This window comes from Psittacula echo, assembly GCF_963264785.1.
Source record: "Psittacula echo genome assembly, chromosome: 1".
In the NCBI taxonomy this organism is placed as follows: Eukaryota; Metazoa; Chordata; class Aves; order Psittaciformes; family Psittacidae; genus Psittacula; species Psittacula echo.
In genome coordinates this window covers 76659251-76679958 of record NC_137735.1, presented here as the reverse complement: position 1 = coordinate 76679958, position 20708 = coordinate 76659251, and the positions used below count along the sequence as shown (strand labels likewise).

The 20708-nt window shown below is 40.4% G+C and overlaps 1 protein-coding gene across 1 annotated transcript; it reads left to right on the top strand.

The window, feature by feature from the left end:
- Positions 1–13109: 13109 nt before the first annotated feature.
- On the top strand, positions 13110–16702 carry LOC308222820 (uncharacterized protein; the record flags this gene model as incomplete). The annotated part of the gene is made up of 3 exons (XM_080621246.1): positions 13110–13291; positions 15528–16034; positions 16452–16702. The coding sequence occupies 3 exons, from the start codon at positions 13110–13112 to the stop codon at positions 16489–16491; spliced, it is 729 nt and encodes a 242-aa protein (XP_080477372.1). The 3' UTR covers positions 16492–16702.
- Between the last annotated feature and the right edge of the window lie 4006 nt (positions 16703–20708).

Sequence of the window (20708 nt, the reverse complement as noted above, 5' to 3'; positions counted from 1 at the left end):
CTTGATGCTAATTATTCCTTACAGTCTCCCTTCCTTGAAATCCGATTTGAGGGAAAACACGGCTTTATTGCTCAAGGTAAGCTACTCCTTGGTTGTAATCTGCCAGTTGGTGGACAGGTAGACCAGGAATAGATATTTAAAGGTTAACAGTGCTCTTACCACCAAGGAAAATTCACTGAGCTAAAGCATATCTTTGATCTGATATGTTCCTTTAAGCCTTTGAAGATGTTAGTGAAAAAGTCCATAGACTTACATGTAATGAAGCAGCAACCTAAGCAATGATCTAACATTGTCTGAGAAAATAAAAGAAAAATATAATAAATATAGAGTCATAGAATGGTTAGGGTTGGAAAGGACCTTAAGATCATGTAGTTCCAACCCCCTGGCATGGGCAGGGATGCCTCATACTAGACCATGTTGTTGGACAGACCAAGGCTCTGTCCAGTGTGGCCTTGAACTCTGCCAGGGATAGAGCATTTACCACTGCTTTGAGCAACCTGTTTCAGTGCTTCATCACCCTCCCAGTATAGAACTTCTTCCTCATGTCTAACCTGAACTTCCCTTGTTTAAGTTTAAACCCATCACCCCTTGTCCTATTGCTATAGTTGCTGATGAAGCGTCCTTTTCCATCATCCTTGTAGGCCCCCTTCATATACTATAAGGCTGCTATGAGGTCTACACACAGCTTCTGTTCTCCAGGCTGAACAGCCTCAACTTTCTCATCCTGACTTTGTACAGGAGGTGGTCCAACCCCCTTATCATCCTTGTGGCCTCCTCTGGATCTGCTCCAACAGCTCCATGTGCTTCTTACTTTAAGGACACCAGAACTGCACACAGTACTCCAAGTGGGGTCTCATGAGAGCGGAGTATAGATAGATACTTTTTGTTAAATGCAGTATTACTGCAGTTTTTGCAGAAATGCAGTATAATCCATTAAAACAGGAGAGAAAGGTGGAGAGAAAGAGTTGCTGCATGAGAAGAAGTCACTGGGTGGTAACTGATTACTTGGTTACATTGAGGGGTCCTGTGGTTGGTTTGCTGTGCATTTTGCTTAAGCTACATGTTGCAGTTGTGAATGCTCTGTCCTTGGCGGTGTTCAAGGCCAGGTTGGATGAGGCCTTGGGTGACATGGTTTAGTGTGGGGTGTCCCTGCCCATGGCAGGGGGGTTGGAACTAGATGATCTTAAGGTCCTTTCCAACCCTAACTATTCTATGATTCTATGATTCTATGTTGGCCCAGGGTTCCTTTTTTGGTTACAAGCTTGCTGCAGGGACCATGCAGGGTGACTGTAAGATGTTTTGCAAGGTGATGCTGTCCCTTGTGGCTACTGCACTTGGGAGTTGGCACTGTTTCAATGCCATCCTTGCTTGCCAGGGACTTTGTATTAACTTGGACTAATCAGCCTAGATCTAAGTTTCCAAAAAAGGATTTGTAAGTCCTGCAGCTTAGGTACATTGTATTTCTGCAACTTCTACCTTGGAGATGCCTTGCTCACTCACATCCTTTTGTTTTAAAGAACAGGGGGGGTTTACTTTTCTTTTTCTAAAGATGTGATGGTGATGATGCCCACGCTCACTTATTTAATACTGTGATATGAGAACAGTCATCTAGCATTGAAAAAATTGAGATTCAGTAACTTTTGCATCCAGAAGGCACCCAAAACCTTGTCTCCCATGCCCAGAGAAGTCTTCTAGTCATCAAGCTTTAGGCTAATTTGACTGGGCAACATTCTTTAGCCCATCTGTTGAAACTGTGTCACAGAAAAAAAGGGAATTGAAAATGCATTTGAAAACAGAAGTGAAAGGAAGAGTTTGAGTTAATGGTCAGATCTGGTAATGAGTGTCCCAGAATCACAGTCCAGCTGTCAAATTATGTGTTTCACGTAATTTATTTTCCATATAATTTCACTTTGCATAAGCTTTTCAGTAGTGGTAAAATTTAAACTTATTGAGATCTGCTCTGAATTAAATTTGTAACAGAAAAGTCCTTTTAATACTTCTTTTTAATGACTGATGCGTTTGTTTATATGACATTTTCATTGTAAGCAATGTCAAAAAGCCCACAAAACAATGTTAGTGGGAAACAATAGAGACGTGCTGCCCTAGTGATCACAGTAAACTGCAGGCATACATGCCCCCTGTTGTTATTACCTAAATAATCTTGTAAAATGCTGCAGGATGATTCATCATAACTGCTTGCTGTCTGTGCTAATTTGCTGGGTAAAATGCCCTGCAACTTTTTGTGTTCACTTCGACATGCGTGTAGCTCTTTTCCACTGAACAGCATGACCAGATTGCTGAACTCTGCCAAAAGCTTTATCTCGCTGTGAATGGCTGTCTCCGATTACTGCCACACATGCGTTTTGCATTACACCAGTGATACTTAGATTTAATCTCTGTAGCAGCCTTAACCTTCTCTGTCCTTAGGCACATTTTGGCCAACCAGGCTGCACATGAATTTAGAAGTGGTAGTAATCTGTGCTGACCTGCAGGCTTTTGTACATTACCCTGGCTGATTTTGCATTACATTTACCAAGAAAATGGCACTGTTATTCATAAAGAGGGAAAAAGAATCTGCCAAAGTTCTCTCCAGACAGTAGAGGATATGTACGTGATTACTCCATCTCCAGTGACAGCTGTGCTGATACATTGTGGAAAATATATATAAAAAAAACATCTGATAGTAACAAAACTGGACCTAGATTAAATCAAAAACCTGGAGGAAAGTATCAGTAGCAGACACGTTACATAGATATTCTCCAACATTAAACAGGATGCTGTAGAGTCAAAGGACATGCCTAACTGTGTAAGCATTGTAAACAGCTTTGTATCACAAATGAGAGACTGCTGACTGCACAGTATTTTGAGACTTCCTGAAGATGGAGACAAACAATTTAGGGGGCCCCATTTCCTGAGCCTTAAGACATGAAGTTAACAAAAATAGTTTGACAGAAATGACCTCTATATGGATGCATTCTTAGGAGTAAGCAAAAAACTAGAGCTCAGGAAGGACAGGATTTACTTTCATGTTCTCATTTGCCCATGACTTGCTGTGTCATGTTGCCTCTTTTTTACCCCGATTACGTTCTTCAATTTCACCTACATCAAGATGGGGTTGCAGTAGTCATGGTACCATAAATAACGTAGATTTGTAAACAATTCCATGATGTTTGTATGGGCAGTGCTCATCAGCCATCTCTGCTTCAAGAGAGTTGTTCTGTGTTGTTAGTATAAACTGAACTTTACAGCTGCTGGGGATAGCCTGAACTGGAAAATGATTTGGTCTAAACTTGCATAGAGACATCACAAATGAGAGACTACTGGCTGCACAGTATTTTGAGACTTCCTGAAGAGGTAGGCAAACAATTTAGAGGGCCCCATTTCCTGAGATGATGAATTAAGATGGTGAATCATCCTTATTAAGGATGATTTAGCCAACTTTCAGTATATTAAAAGCTCATAAAAATCATCTGTACCTATTACAGAGCAGCTCAAGTCAGAGCTGTTGTGACAAGGGAATAACTTGAGTTTGTGTGCAGATGACAGTGCAGACCTTCTGAGAAGGTGTTGACACACTTCTCACCTTTAAAATTCAATTCTTGTGATTTTAAAAGCATTTTGGGAAACTTAATCGAGTTCTAATTCACAAACAGCTCCTGACCCCTGTAGTAATGAATAATGACCAAAAGTTACAAGGTAGCATGTATTGGTCTGAAACAAAATACTGACTTATCTTCTGCGACTTCGGCTTTTCTTTATGCAGAGTATTTCTGTTGTGTTAAATGACTCTTGGTGTTCCTTAAAACAGGCAGTCTCAGTCCCCACTCAACCCTGTCATGGCCTTTTTTTTAACCCCCTTTCTTTTTCTGGTTCTTCCCCATTGTCTTTGAGTGGAGGAGAAGGACATGGTCTGGGAATGTGGCTTTAGAACTGCATGTCTCTCTTATTTCCTCTTGAGATTTGTAGTGTGAAATTACCAGTGTCTCTAATGGCATTAAGGTGAGATTTTATAGACCCAGTCTTTTCTTGTCTTTGGTAAAAGTGCTGCTACTTACTTATATGCTTGAGAATGTATTTTCTTGTATTTGGTTTATTGTATTATTAAGTGGAACACTAGAAACCATGCTTATGTTGGAAGAGGGCTGCCTTTTATAACTGGATTATGTTTTGTGAAGCAAAACAATTGCTCCTAGAAAAATATACTCCTTCCCCATCAATCCTTCATTCTATTTGACACACTGGCTGTTCATTCTCTAGGAATCTAAAAATAATTTTTAGTGATTTATGGGCTACTTTTGGTAATATTTCAGTGATTCTGTTAAAAGTTTTTCCTCAGTGCCCAATTTTTGTGTTTTAAAAAGCAAAATGTCAATTAAACTAAAACCAGGTCTAAATCATGTATATAGTGAAATTGGCAACAGCTTGCTGTCAGAATTTATAAATCATCTGAATCTGTCTATATCTGAGGAAAATGAAAAATAAAGTTCTGAATAATGTAAGGAACCAGGGAAGGTGTAAATTTACATGGTGTGTGACAGTGAAATATTCACAAGTAAGTCAAGTTTCAAATATTCCTCATTTGTATTTACTGTGTTTTATGCTTTTGTATTACTTTATCTCAGACATGGTTTTATATATGTATACTTGCTCTTGTGGGTTTGGTTTCCTTTTCTGTAATGATTTTTTCAGGTAATAGAAGTGAAAAGCTTATACATGTAATTCAACATGTACTTATTCATAACACATGTTATTTCTACCACTTTGAAGGAGATACAGAACCACAGAATGGTTGAGTTTGGAAGGGAGGTCATCTTGTACAATCCCCTGCTTGGTTGGAGAGGTCATCTTGTCCAGCTCCCCTGCCCAAGCAGGATCACCTAGAGCAAATTTCCTAGGACCATGTCCAGATGACTTTTGAATATCTCCAAGTATAGAGATCTTCTCTGGGCTGAACAGTCCCAGGTCTTTCAGCCTTTCCTTCTAGGAGGGATGCTTCAGTCCCTTCATAATCTCAGTGGCCTTTCTCTGGACTCTTTCCAGTAGCTCCATATCTCTGTTGCTGGGGAGCTTGGAACTGGACCCTGCACTCCAGGCACAACCTCATTAGTGCCAAGTAGAGGTGAAAGATCATCTCCCTCAGCTTGCTGTAACACTCCTTCTAGTGCAGCCTGGGAAACCGTTAGCCTTCTTTGTGTCAAGGACATATTGCTGCCTCATGTTCAACCTTGGTGTCCAGATCCTTTTTTGCAAAGCTGCTTTCTAGCTAGATGGCCCCCAGCATGTGCTGGTGCATGGGGGTTATTTTATTCTTCCACAAAAGTACATCCCCTTGTTGAACTTCATGAGGTTCCTGTCAGCCCATTTCTCCAGCCTCTTGAGCTCCTTCTGGATGGAAATATGGCCCTCTGGTGCACCAGCCACGCCTCCCAGTTTTGTATCATCTCCAAACTTGCTGAGGGCACACTCTGCCCTATTATCCAGATCGTTAATGAAAATGTTACAGGAAAGCTCTGAATAAAGAGCTTACCAAACAGTTTTTTCTCTAAAGGGGAAGCTTCAAAATCATAGTAAATTTATTGGGTCTTTTTATGTTGTATCTCCTCTGTTATTGTGGTTTCTTTGGGCATTGTGTACCGTAGGCATCTTATGCACTCTGGTACTAAGCAGTCTTCCTTGTCTTTTGTCAGTATTAGATTTCATAGCCCCAGCCATCTCCTACACATCATAGAAAGACTTGAAGTCTCTTAATTTTCATATGAAATTTGGCAGAACAGGGAAGACCTCAGGGATCCACAGATGTGTTAAGCCTGCTAGATGCATACATTTTACTTTTTTCTTTGGACAGGCTCAGTGACCTCTTTTCCATCAGTGATGGCACAGTGACTCCGCTGCTTTCAGCACCTGGGGATGGAAAGGTTGGCAGCAAAGTTTGGCATATTTGTAAAGTGAATACGATGTTGGTTATTTCTGTCCAAGAGAACAAAACACCTAACAGAACAATGTCTCAGTAGTGGCAAGAATCCTAACTGGTTATATAATAGGTTATGCAACTGGGTGTCTGATAGTGGGGTTTTGAGTTTGACAATGTTCTGTCTTTTTAAGTGTCTCTCCTGAACACTTGTGCAAGTTAACTCTGCCAGTATAAAACTGCATGTGATTAATAAGGAGTGAAAGGCTTCAGCCTAGTCATGACATGGTAAACCTCACGTCAGAGTATCTTCAAGAATGATGCTTAGTAACTCATTTTTCCCCTATGGGAATGTTCAGCAAGGCAAGCTTAGTTAAACAATGAAACCAGTATAGTTACACCATTTTTATATTCATGAAAATGGGAGCAGGCTTTGGCACAATACCTATGAAGCCAGATGACTCTCAGTAACTCACAAGAAGCAACAAGAATACAGGTTATGTGTAACATGATTCTTCTCTTACTTTTTAATGTTACCCAAACTGGATGCCTCAGTAAATGTATTTATTTTTCAATAAATCATTCTGGTGCTCATGTAAAAGTTTCTGTTTACAAATGATTGAAACAGCAGCTTTTCTTCAGTAATCAACCTTTAGCACATAAGCCTGCTTTTTTACAGTGAATGCTATAAAAGCTGTATTAAGTATTTCCTGCAGAGATTTTTCTTGTTCCTTTATGTTCGTCTTATCTCAGTGCCTTTTATCCTAGAGGGGATAGGCTCATTGGTAAATCTATTGAACTGTTAGTGCTGAAAGGGAGAACAAGAATAGAGGCATTCAGATAGGAAGAGCCTCAAGCTTAGTTTTTATTAATGCAGAGCACAGTCTTTTGGGCTGTTTTTATTGAAGAAGGGGAAAAAAGGAGGTTAACCTTTGGTTCAGCTTATTGTTCAGTGTTAAAATTAGAAGTCTTTGCTGCCCTTGCAGAGCCTATTACTATCATAGTGTGGTACAAAGCCTCTGGTAAAGTGGGGTAAATGAAGCAGTCCAAGTGCAAGTAGTGTAGTGTAGACTACCTGTAGTGCCAGGTAGTCCCAGCTCAGCACTAACCTTGTTCTGTGGAGTCCCACTTCCTGCCAGTGTTATTCTAGCCTTATTCTTAGCCCCATCCTAAATACCCAAAGTATGCACAGCTTCTTTTCCCTGCATAGCAATAGCTGGTTTACAAACCAGCAGATACCTGTCCTAAAACAGACATAGGGATCTCGTCTGGATCAAAGTGCTGTATTGTTTGGAAACCTGGTTCTGTCATTTGATTGGTGACTGCTACGTAATTTCTGCCCCTTCTAGTTCAGTTGTTGAGTTAATCTCCTGAATTATGTGTATTTTTGTCTTTGGAGGGAGACTGTTGCTGTTCCTTTGCTGTGGCTGTGCTTCAGGAGGGCACTGTAACAAGGGTCTTTTTCACACATGTTATGAAGCAGCATGCTCCACAAAGGTGGTCTCCTTTCCCTGTGTGAATGATTTTTTTGTTATATGTTAGCAAGTTCTGTAGTTACGTTGTGTCCATGTGTTCAGCATATCTTTCTTACACTGTTTGTTTAATCCGCTGTGCCTTCGCAACTTTTACACAAGGGATAAGTTTGCTGGAAGAAAATTGAATTTCAGCAAGTTGGGATTCTTTCACTGTTCACTCACTTTTAATGTCCATTTTGTTGTTTTGCTATGAGAAACTGAATTATAATAGTAACCATATGAAACAAATCTGAATTACAATAATTTGAATTCCTATTAACTCTGACTGGCTTTTTTAACTCAGTATGAAAACCAGATTATCTCTAAAGTACTCCTTTTGACAAAAAGGCTATCCCAGGGGACTCTTGGTAGACCTCTCTGTTGAGCTTTCTTACAGATTCCTGCATGCAGAAATGTAGTAGATGATCGGTGTAAAGCCACACTATTTGTTGCTGTGATGCTTCCCTTAAATGCGTTTTCATAACAATGCCACCAAATGAGTCATGCACTCAAGTCCAGAGTGTAGTTTGGACCACAACAGAAGGGTAGCTGTGCATACTTAGAGACAAGGAGGAATGCAGAATTAGAATTTCTGGTACAGTTCACAAGATATAGCAAACAGTTAAGAATGTCTTCCCTTTCCAACCCTGATATTCAAGCCATTGTTTTTCCATTACTTACTGTACCTCAGTCATGCAGCTGGTAACAGTGAAATCTTCTGCATGTTATTTGTGTTCTCTTATTTGGCATGCCTGACAAAGCAGAAATGTGCAGATGATACTGCTCGGTACTTCTTTACAAACAGATTTTTTGCATCATTTCTTTTCCAGTTTCAGTAATAGAGGTAATTTTTACTTGCATACGTCTCAACTCTCTTGAATCTGCATATGTTCACTTTTGTAGAGATGAATGTTTTGTTTCCCACGGAAGACTTTTTTTATAAGTAAACACGATATATTTGTTTACATGGGGGATAGACTATATGATTTTAATGCTTTTTGTATCTTAAGAAAAAAATGTCAGATTTTGTGTATTTTCTTATGCATGTTTTTTCTTCTGATTCCTTCTTTTTGTCCTGTGGGAAGCTGTGTTTCAGTAGAAAGCTATTTGAAAAATATAGGTAAAAGAAAATTGAACTTAAACTAATCCTTTGAGTCAATTAAATAATACTGATCTCAGTAAAACATCTATTAGTATACATGTGATGTTACTACTAATACAGCATGAATTTATTACAGCCAGGGGTAGCCCAATAAATTCCAGATGAATTCACAATAGCTGGATTCTTAAAATGCTACCAGGTTTACATCAGGTTTTCTGTTTCCATGTGTAATTAATGCCAGAACACAGCACTGCTGCCTGCTCCTGTTTGAAAAAAATAAGAAGAAAATGTATGAAATATATGAAATCAAATTGGAAACTTGAAAAGGTGTACCTGACTCTTGGTATTGTTAATCTCAAATAACAGTTTTGGAGTACCTGAAGACACTGATTTTACAGAATCAAAAGTCGTTATTCGTGTATCTCCTTCAGCACAAATCCAAACAGCCCAAATACTCCACAAACTATTTTACTGTAACTGGCTAGATTAGTAGCTTACTTGAAAAAATGATTCATATCATATTTAGAGATACTTATGTGTAAAAGTGGCTACAAAGTTATGCTTCAAGGATATCTGTGAAAATAAAATGTATTTTCAAAGATTTGTTTGTCAGACAAGCTAATCCCACGTAGAAACCTAGCAGCTTCTCTTCATAATAGTGGCAAAATCTGTTTGAGTTGGTACTTCTTGTAAAAAGATGCTGGGAACTTTCACAGTTTCACACTGTTGGTTGGTAAGTTGGTTTTTTTAGGGTTTTTTTTTTTTTTTTTTGAAGTGTCAGATGGTTGTCTGAAGCTTTACCAAATGAAGTCCAGCATTTCATGTGTGTGGAAAATGTAGGAATGATTCGTGTCAACAACTGGGAACTCCTTGTGACCGTTGTACTTTGTGTGAGATATATAGAAATGATCCTGATGTTTGTTTATGTCAGTACAATGGTGAAAGAGAAGAAGAAACAAGGGAATAATCCATTTACTCAACTGCTTAAGTGCTAGCATGGTTGGGCGACCAAGAGACACATCCTGTTACAGGATGTTGTGAAACTTAAATACTGAGCAAATAGACATACGAGGTGTGGAACAAATAAAGCTAAGATTGTGGTTAAGCTTGTAACAAACGTCTCCTTGTTAATACATTACCAAGAAGGTTAGCAACCTCCTCTAAGAAGTTTCTTCACCAAAAGGAAGACCTCAGCAACAAGAGAAGAACAATGAAAAGAAGCCACGTCGGTATCCAGGTGAAGAAGACAAGGAGATTGGTTGAGACCCAGGACCGAGAAGTATAAAAGACTAAACCCCAAAGATCCCGGTGTGCGTTGCTGGCAGAGCGGAGACTCCGCGGCGCACCCAGCGCTGCTTGCTTATTGCCTCTTGATATTAATCAATTGGAATAAAAAGATTAAAACCAATTATGGCTAAATTGGGATATATATAACAATGTGGAATGTTAAGTTTCACACTGGTATCTTCTGTTATGTTTAGGCCTATGTAACATCACATATTTTTAATTACATTATTCCAGCTTCGTACTGGCAATTAGCAGAATCAGACTCCCAACTTTGGCATATGTATTTAGGTTTGAAGCTTTCACTGGTCTCTTTTTTTCATCAGCCCTTACCATATATAAATCATATATAATGTTTCCATAGCTTAATAGACCAAATGTGTTTTGTGCACACTTCATCCAAAAGCAGTGCACCAAGGACTCCAGTAACTGCTTAATGTATTAGTTATATGATGGTGTAAATCAAATCATGGACCTATGAGGCTGTTTCTTTTTTTGTAATGTAGAGGACATGCACTGTGAGACAAGGAGGCACAAAAGCACAAAATGGAATATAAACCTTTGTAAATAAGTGGAATCAGTTTTAAGTTACGTTAAGTTTGATGGCTTTGTAACAGTACCAATGGGAAATAACTGAGGTGCATGAAGATAAACCGTTGTAGTTGACATAGTTTTAGGTCCTTATGACCTTAGTACAAAAAGTGTAAGAAAAACAGGATAGAAAAAGAGGACCTGGGGACTGGGAGTATATGGGACTAGCAGATGGCCAGGATGGGATCAGTTAAACTAACTGGTAAGTAGAAGAATGGGATGATTGCTGTGTCTGTAGTGTTAAGGAACCCATTAAGCCGGTGTAAACATCTACTGGGGAGTGTCTGGGACTAGCAGATGTCCAGGATGGAAGCAGTTAAACTAACTGGTAAGTAGAAGGACAGGATGATTGCTATGTCTGTAATGTTAATTAAGCTGGTGTAAACATCTACTGCGGTGCTTCAAAGGCTGCCAGAAGTGATGAAGATTGTTGGAAGAAGTAAACGACCCTCAGAGACCACCACCACATTTTTGTACGCATGCGGGAAACTTTCTGGAAAATGATGTAATTCATACATAGCCTCATGAATATGCATGTATGCCCAGTGACTATATAAAGGCCGGCTTGTGTAGCAATACGAGGATACACGTTAGGGGGAGCTATCCCCCATGTCTGCCGGTGCCGCAGTAAAGAATACCTGCTTGTCAACTTAAACTTTCTTTGTGAGTTTGTTCCTGGAGATTTTTCCAAATCAACTGATAACGGGGAGTGCCAGAGCAAGTTAGGACAGGGTTTTTATTGCTCTCTGTACATGTTAGGAGAAGGATACTTGTATCTTAGTTGTGAAACTAGCCATTTTTAACTTCCAGCTCTCATCCCAATACTTCAGAGCGCTGTAGCATTGAAGTCAGATATCTGTTTACAACAGTACTGTTTTTTCAAAGTTTGCTTAAGTCTGACAATGAAGAAAATTTACCGAGGTCCCCCCAGCTTTGAGATTCATAGTCTGATGAAAGCTTAGGGAGGGGAATGACAAAGATGTATGTAAGATATCAACAAATTGACAACAGTCCCCCACTGCTGAATAAGAACACATTTGCCACAAACATTTAACAGTTGGTTTACAACTCACAAGTAGGGGAAGCACAACTCAAACTTTTTCCTTACGTAACTATAGTGTAAGAAGAAAGGCCACATCAAGGTATGTGAAATAGTGCTGACTGACAAAGATTTTGTATTAGCATTTGTATCTCTGGGACTTCCAAATGTGCATGAAAACAGAGGTCTTAGCTTTTCCTCCACTCTTGGTTAGATTCAACCACCTCCTGTGTGAAAGCTCAAGACAGCTGGATGAGAGGCTGATATAGGGCTTTCAAACATAAAGAACATTGCACTAGGATGTGGTGCTCACAGGCCTCTATCAGTGACCATGGTGTTCTGTTACTTTCTCTCTTGAGAAAAAGGCAATGCATTGACAGGTTTAGAAGAAATTTTTGTGGCTGTGTTTTGGTGCAGACAGAACAGATATTCCATCATATTCTCCCATGGGGCCATGCGCTTTATACCTTCTTCATCAGGAGTGCTATGGTCTCCACTTTCAGAGCCAAAGGACCTTTTCAGACTGGTAAAGCAGTAAACCCTTTTTTAAAAGAAAAAAAATCAACAAAACCACCTGCAACCTTTTCTAGGTACAGTCTGGTTTCTTTCAAAGTATTGTATTCATCATAGGGCTCGGTCCTACATTTCTGGTTTTAACATGCTTAAAAATAATCTTTGAAGGGGCAATGAAGAAGCACTGAGTGAAGACAGAAACACTAACAAAAGAATGTAAAAGGAGAGCATAAAGGAGGCAAAGAGAGAAGTGAATGAAGATGGAAGATGAAATGAGAAAAGAGAATCCACACAACTACTTAAAAAGAAAAAGGCAAGATTGAAATTAGATTTTTGTACATTCAGTTTTTACGTGTAGTTGATGAAACTTAGACCTGATATTGCTGGAAGTAAGTCCAATTGGACTAATGCATTTGTACCTCATTACAACAGGGCAAAAAAGTAGCTTTTTTTTTTTTTTTTTTTTTTTTTTAGACAAAATGCTTAGTGATTTATGATCTAGTCTGTTTTCAGAAAGGAGTTGGGAGTATCAGGGTTTCACTGAGACTTTGGTTCCTCAGTGCCTATAGCATTTTAAGAATTAAGCTTAGGCTAAATTTTAGAGGTGTTTGTCAATGAGGAGCTTAAGTTCAGTGAAAATTTGAACGTTAATTGTGAGAAACTATGGACTAGGATATTGTTTATTAAGACTTATACTAAACCCAATGTAAAGGTCGGATAACAACTGATGTGAAATCTCTTAAGCAAGCACAACCAACGCCGCTTATCTCTTAAGCAAGCACAACAGACGCCGCTTATCTCTTAAGCAAGTATAACCGACAGACGCCGCTTATCTCTTAAGCAAGTATAACCGACGGGGTCAACCATAGGACAAAGGAGGAAGACTTCTGAACCCCTAGCAATAGCTGGAACATGCGCAGAGTATCTCCACCACTCTATGAACACGGAAGTCAGGATGTATAAAAAGGGACAGTCTGATTTACTTGGCACGGTAGTTGGCGGAGCGCAGACTCCCCTGCCGTCCAGCGCTGTCTTTGCTCATATTCTACTTGCTACAATTAATAAAATTGTAATTGGAATTACGATCCATTGTGGTCTCAATTTATAACAATTTCTGGTGCCGTGACTCGGATAATAATTTCTGGTGCCGTGACTCGGATGAGGAACGGTGGGCTTCTGTCCTCCGGGGAGGCGCCCCGCGGCAATCCGCGGCCCCGCGCCCGACAGCCTACCTCGCCCTTACCGACGAACCTAAATTCTAGAATAATGAGCAAAGGAGAAACCGGTAAAAATCCCATAAAAATTCTGTGCACGGGAGTCCGGACGAAGACGCAGGACGCGTAAGTATATTGCGAATTTTTTCGCGGGTTTACTGTTCGGGCGGGATTGGGTTTCCTGGATTATAACGAATGAGAGGTTCGACATACTGAACCAAGCGAGTGCGGACCCTTAAGTACTGCGTTTCCCATCTCCCGCGAGGGACTGGGCCAAGAACAAGGGGAGCGAGTGAGTGTGTGTTTGTGGATAATTCAGAAGATGGGGGCGAAGGGCAGCAAGCCTTCGACTCCCATGGGAAGGGTACCCACTGTACCTAAGAATACCCCTCTGGCATACATCTTAGACAATTGGAAATACTTCCCTGGAACCCTAGGGAAAGATGATAGAATATTGTACTAAGATATGGGGAGGGAAGAAGATTTCTGAACATGTCTTTTGGCTAGTCTGTGGGTCAGAAGAAGATTGGGTAAGACAGCAATTAAACCTCTGGGTTAATAGTAAAAATTCCTTTAACCCAGAGGAGAGTCAATATGCGGAAGTGTGGCTCGAGAAACCGAGAGCTAGACTTTACCCGCTGAATGAAACAAAAACTAAACAAAAGAAAAAGAAGGAAGAGTTAGATGAAACTCTTCTAACTCCCCCTCCTTACGTTCCCCCGCCTGCTCCCGCAGCCCCTCCAGAGGTCCCCAGAGCGCCCACTCCCCCACCAGAATCAGAACAAGGGTCTCCCCCTCCCCCTAGACGCGTGACTAGAAGTCAAAAAGGGGCAGCTCAGATGTATCCTTTAAGGGAAATGCCCATGGGGGGGACCTCAACCTGTGATTGGATATATTTCTGTACCCCTAAGCTCGGCAGACCTACGAGATTTTAAAAGAACCGAGATGGGAAACCTAATTGAGGACCCACTCGGAGTGGCGGAAAGATTAGATCAATTTTTAGGACCAAACCTTTATACTTGGGATGAAATGCAATCTATCCTTGGTCAATTATTTACTACCGAGGAAAGAGGCATGATTAGACGAGCAGGAATGAGATTGTGGGATGCTCAACATGCTCAGGGACCTCAAGCAGATATTAAATGGCCACTCCAAAGACCTAATTGGGATAATCAGGATCCGGTGCATAGAACTCATATGCAGGACCTAAGAACTATAGTAATTCAGGGGATTAGAGAAGCAGTACCCCGTGGCCAGAATATCAATAAAGCATTTAATGAAATGCAGAAGAAAGATGAAAGCCCTACTGAGTGGCTGGAACAACTGAGGAAAGCCCTTCAGCTGTACTCCGGGGTAAATCCAGACGTCCCTTTAGGGCAAGCGCTCCTCAAAACTCAGTTTGTGGCAAAATCGTGGGAGGATATCAGAAAGAAGATTGAAAAGTTAGAAGACTGGCAGAATAGAGGGTTAGATGAATTATTGAGGGAAGCTCAGAAAGTATATGTAAGGAGAGAGGAAGAGAGCAGCAAGCGACAAATAAAAATGATGGTAGCAGCGGTCAGAGAGGATCGTAAAGGACGGACAAATGAACACAGATCTGCTGAAACGAAACAAGGGAACGTAGTAGTAAAGAAGGAACAGAGATTTTGTTTTTACTGTGGAAGGAAGGGACATATAAAGAAGAATTGCAGAGAAAGGATCAGGGATGAGGAAATATTGAGAACGGAATAGGAGAGTCAGGGGCTCTATATCTTAGGGGACCGGAGTCATCATGAGCCCTTGATAAAATTAAAAATAGGTCCCCATAAACAAGAGTTCACCTTTTTAGTAGACACTGGGGCTGAAAAATCGACTATTAGACAAATACCCGAGGGATGCAAAATTTCCCCTGAAAAAGTACAAGTAATTGGGGCAAAAGGAGAACCCTTTAAAGTAAGTAAAATCAAAAATGTAATATTCAAAACTGAAAATAAATTTGAAATGGGTGAACTCTTGCTCGTCCCTGAAGCAGAATTTAATCTGCTAGGGCGAGACTTAATTGTTGAATTACAATTAGAAATTAAAGTGAAAAATCAAGAACTAACAGTGTTTGCTTATAATGATAGAGACTTTATTCGACCCCTTTGTTGCGTTGCCTTTTGGTATAAAGTGTGTATTGTTGTTCTTACTTGCAATAATAATTTCTTTGTTCTTTTATTATATATGGAAATGTACAAAGTGGGGTAAAGAAAATTGCTAGATATATGCAATCACACAATATTGAATATAGAAAATATACTGATATAAGTAATATATGCACCTCAGATATACGAGTTAGGTGCAATGATTTAAATTGTAACTGTAATCCATTTGTTTGTTTTAGGTGTAAGGTATGCCAGGATAAATGGTGGACACACTGTGAATATGGATATCCTCCAATAGGAATTTGCACACAGTGTTGGAAAATCCAAAGAACTCTCACTGAGTGGAAATTAAAACAATTAGAGTCTAGACAAGAAATTATTCAGGAATCCTATGAGTGGTGGGAAATTTTTGCTAAAGGAATAAATCCTCAATATTATTGTTACCACCCCAACGAACCAGTCCCCTTTATAGCTGAACTTTTGGCTATAAAGTGCAGAAGGGAAGTACTAACTGTGTCTTGCTTTGCCCCATTAGTTAAAGCGGCAAAGTGGGAAGCCTATGTAAACAGGCAGAAAGCCCGAAGCAGCTGTTCTCCTGAAGAATTCCCTTGCTGCCGAGAAGATGGTACACCCCGTGGCTCGAAGCAACCGAGTCGACGGGCGAGGCAGAGGAGGAATAAATTGTGGAGAAAAGAACCAGAACAATGGGATGCAAAAGCAGCAATGGCCGAACTTCCCCGGGACTGGTAAAAACATACTTAAATTGGCAAAATTGACAAACACCCTTTTTCTTGGTATACTGTTAGTTTTACTATTGATAATAACCCAGGCAAAAGGGGGAAACCCCTATGAACCTTTTAAATGGACCCTTTATCGTTGGGAAGATCAAAAAGAAGTAAGAACTATGATTGTAATTGTGAGGTATTACCCTGTGAATGTTATGATAAATGTTGGGATTGTGGAAGAAGGTTTGCTTACAGTGCCAAGAATGAAAGTAGCTTCTAATAAACAATAATAGAATAAAAAGAAAAAGGGGGGATTGTGAGAAACTATGGACTAGGATATTGTTTATTAAGACTTATACTAAACCCAATGTAAAGGTCGGATAACAACTGATGTGAAATCTCTTAAGCAAGCACAACCAACGCCGCTTATCTCTTAAGCAAGCACAACAGACGCCGCTTATCTCTTAAGCAAGTATAACCGACAGACGCCGCTTATCTCTTAAGCAAGCACAACAGACGCCGCTTATCTCTTAAGCAAGTATAACTGACGGGGTCAACCATAGGACAAAGGAGGAAGACTTCTGAACCCCTAGCAATAGCTGGAACATGCGCAGAGTATCTCCACCACTCTATGAACACGGAAGTCAGGATGTATAAAAAGGGACAGTCTGATTTACTTGGCACGGTAGTTGGCGGAGCGCAGACTCCCCTGCCGTCCAGCGCTGTCTTTGCTCGTATTCTACTTGCTACAATTAATAAAATTAATTGGAATTACGATCCATTGTGGTCTCAATTTATAACATTAATGCTTTTGAGAACAGTATTGTTAAATTTTCTAGGGACAGTGAAACAATCAGGAAAGAATAATAATTGTTGGCTTGAGCAAGAGGAACTTTTACTTACCACACCTGGCTGGGATGCTGTAGATGGAGAATGTATCCACATTTTTGTTTAGTACATCTATTTAGCAAGGTCATTCTTATTCTGCAGATTTGTAAGGATGGTCTTTGCTGTGTTCTGCAAAGAATAATTTTATCACCTTTACAATAGCAGTACAGTTGGAAGGACTCTTCCTAAGCTGTCTCATTCAGGACAGTATATACAGGTCTTCTATAAAAGGCCTCATGAGTAATTTAATGTAAAAGACTACAGAATATCTTTTCCTCAAGATAAAGCAGTCTGACAGTGATCTTCCTGTTAAAGGAGTTTGTGGCTTTCTCTGTATAGGTGTTCCAGAGTGTCCATTTGCAAGAAAAGAAAAACATTCAGAGTTCCAGGCTGCCCAACATATTCCTTCACAATACTGTTAAAAATGTTTCTCATTTTAATGTATAACCCCCTCAGAATTAACTACTGAATGTATGACTTGAAAATGTGAGCTCATAATATTCTGAGTTGGGAGTTTTTCAGTCAAAACCACATGCATATTAAATTTTTGTGTCAATGTTGGGCTGCAGAGAGGATTAAACACTCAACAAAAATCACTCCAGCAAACATGAAGATAGAAGAAAGCAAAGGCGTTTGGGTTTTGTGCCTTTATTCTGTCACGCTGGAGGAATGAGCTGCAGCCTGTTGATTTAATTGTGCTAAGCTCTATGGGCCTTCAGCTGTGTTAATCATGCTCTGTGCAGAGCAGTTGCATGGTGCTGGGCACGCTGCGAAGCAAGCCCTGCTGCATCCTCCCCCTGCTTCTGGGGCTGTGGGAGTCAGGCTAGAGGGCATTTCAAAGCAGAGACCTTTGTTGCCTAAAGAAATGGCCTCATTTTCTTTAATTTTATACCTGCTGTAAAATCAATTCCAAATAATAATATCTAACCTATTATTTACACTTTATCCTGTGGGGAATAGCTGGTTTTGACTATTATAACCAACCACTGATTTTCCCCTGGCCCTCAGGGCCTCCTGTTTCCACTGAGGCAAATGTTGCTGATAAGTGCCTCCTTCAAAGTGACTTTTCCAGCTGAATTGCATGGATTCCAGTCACCCATTTGATGGAGCTTTAACCAGAAACGTGTTGGACAAATTAAATATGGGTTAGCCTCTTGCTCTGGACTATATCAAAAGCCTATAAATGCAAAATGTTTGAGTCACAGAAGATTGTGCTTTGTAATTAACTATTGTAACTCTCTTTGCAAATCAAAAGCAGCTTAACCTGTGGAGTTCAGGATGTCAGGGCACGGGCACTGAAATGGTTTAGAGAAGGAAGAGGAAAGAATAGGAGGGGGAAAGGTAAACAAGATTTTGCATACGTGTATATTACTGTTAGCTAATATCAGGAACCTTGAACTTCTCACCTTGTAATGGACAAGCAAAGAGCTAAAGTGCTTCAATGTGTGGACTCACATTTGAGTCCATATATAGTTTTTCTCACTGGGAAAAAAATAAAGATCTTCAGACTTCTGCCCTTGGAAAATAATGATGATCTGGAAATGTTGTGCAAACTAGATACACTGTTGTTTCTTTCCTTTGGGCTGCTCCTGGAATATTTTCAGTTTTGTTGAAAATAGCTAGTCAGTGGGCTATTTGACAAGTTGAAAATGGCAAGGCTGATGTCAGCAAGTATGACAGGGTAAAATAAGCAGAGGTTGACTCTTCAGATTACAGTGCAGAAGGAAAGATTTTTTGGTGTGGACATCAGGTGGCTTTTTTCTGTCTTTAGTCGGGAGGTTAATGTTTCGAAACATGGGCTCTTTAGTGATTTAAAGAGAGAAAAATGATTTTATGAACAAATACTGAGTCTTATATTTTTATCTGGGTCAAAATATCATTTTATTCCAAGTACAACGACATATTAATGAACATGTTTATTGAAGAACTTCTCTCAAGTTTTGTCTCAACATTAATTGTAAATGTGCTATAATTCTCCCTGCCTCTTACCAGCCATCTTCTGGGAAACATTTGATATTGATCTTAAGTAAATCTTAAATCTTCAGTTGTCACCAGGTTTCTTGGAAAACTTGTGAAAATGCAGTTTTCAGTGGTGCTCATGCATGTGTATTTCATCAGCAATCAGTATGAAAGAAATAAGACTTAAATTCAAGCTGATATGTTATGATACTGTTGGTGCAGAAAAAGCTATTTACCAAAGATGATACCTCTTTGCTTATCTGTCTTAATTTTCAAATACAAGTAGCAGTCAAAATAGTACAGAGAGTGACAGAATAATCTTTTTGCATAAATGTGCTTTGTAAGCTAACTTCTACTTCCTTTGATATAGACTATTGTACAAGGGGGTTGTACAAGGGGGTTAGGTAAATTTTAGAAGGGGGTATTGCTTAAGTTACATGGCTTGCTCAACAGATATATCACTCAGCAAATACCTATCATGCCTTACCGTGCAGTACCAGAACATAACCTCCTGATAAGGAAAAAACAGTTACTTATTTCCAATAAAGGCCATTTGGACATAGACCAGACTCATCCAGGCTCCTAAGGAGCATGTGTGAGGACCAAGGGTGAAAAGTTCAGCCTCGAGGAAGACTCACTTACTTCATCCTGAGACCCTCGCCCACGACCACCAGGAGGCACTGTGCAAGCGCGAAGAACTTTTTTACCTCATTATAATACAAAGCGGGGATAGATCATTAATATATATAGACGTGTTGTGTAACCTCATGAACATGTACAAACGTAGAGGGAAAACATCACTGAGGTGCGCATGCTTTTGGAGGAGCAATCCCCCATGCGCCTCAGCTGAATAAAGGCATACCTACTTTACAACTTTAACGAGTTGTGGAGTCTATCCGCATATCAATCTGGCGAGCCAGCCAGGAGACGTCTGTTTGGCTGCAGGATCGGCGGAGGGGCGGACATCCTAGGTGCCCCAGGCCACTTGCCTGAAGGAGCTCTGCTCCTTGTCCGCTCACTGCAGGGACAGACAACAACCTGTGCCGGCAGCAGAAAAACAATATGCTTAAAATTTGTTGGTAATTTTGGAGGGTCTATAAGTCATACGCTTGACCCGGGGCTGCTGGTAAGGCACGCAGAGACGTCTGGTGAACAGAGTAGTTCCCCTGGTAGGTAGGGCTTGCAAGCAGGAAGGGATTCACTAACCGATAGAGCGGCCGCTAGCGATCCTGGGAGTGGATCAGGTGAACCCAGGGATTCGTCTGCTGATAGAATGGCGGTTTGTATTGGACGAATCCTAAGAGCTCATGGGCTAAGAGAGCCTGCTGATAGAGCGGCCAAACATCATTCGAGCTCCAGGTTTCGCTGAAGGGTGCAAGAGTATTTTGGTGGTAAGCAAAACCCAGTATGAATATGTGGGATCCCAAATGTAAGTGGTTTGTGTGACTGAGACATGGTATAGCTACAAAGCGAGTGCAGAGTCCCGATCCACGGTTCTGTATTCTCTGTGAGGGGAACGTCCGGAAATGGACGAAGTGTTTATGTTGTCTGTCCTGTCTGCATCATATATGTTATAACTAGAAGCTGCTAAAAAGCTGGGGGAGAGGAAATTTACCCTTCCCTCAGTGAATAATACTGTGAGAAGTACCCACTGATTCAAAGGAAGAAGGGGGCTTGTTTCTTGTCTTGCAAATTCCATCTGTAATCATTAGGCAGCTTAAGAATTGGGGAAGGGTACAATTACCCCTCCCACAGTGGTTAGCTTTATGACAGATAGTAGATCCTGAATTCTTGGTGCGACACGCAGAGCAGACCCTTAGATACCCGAGAGGGATCCCGTGTGTACCC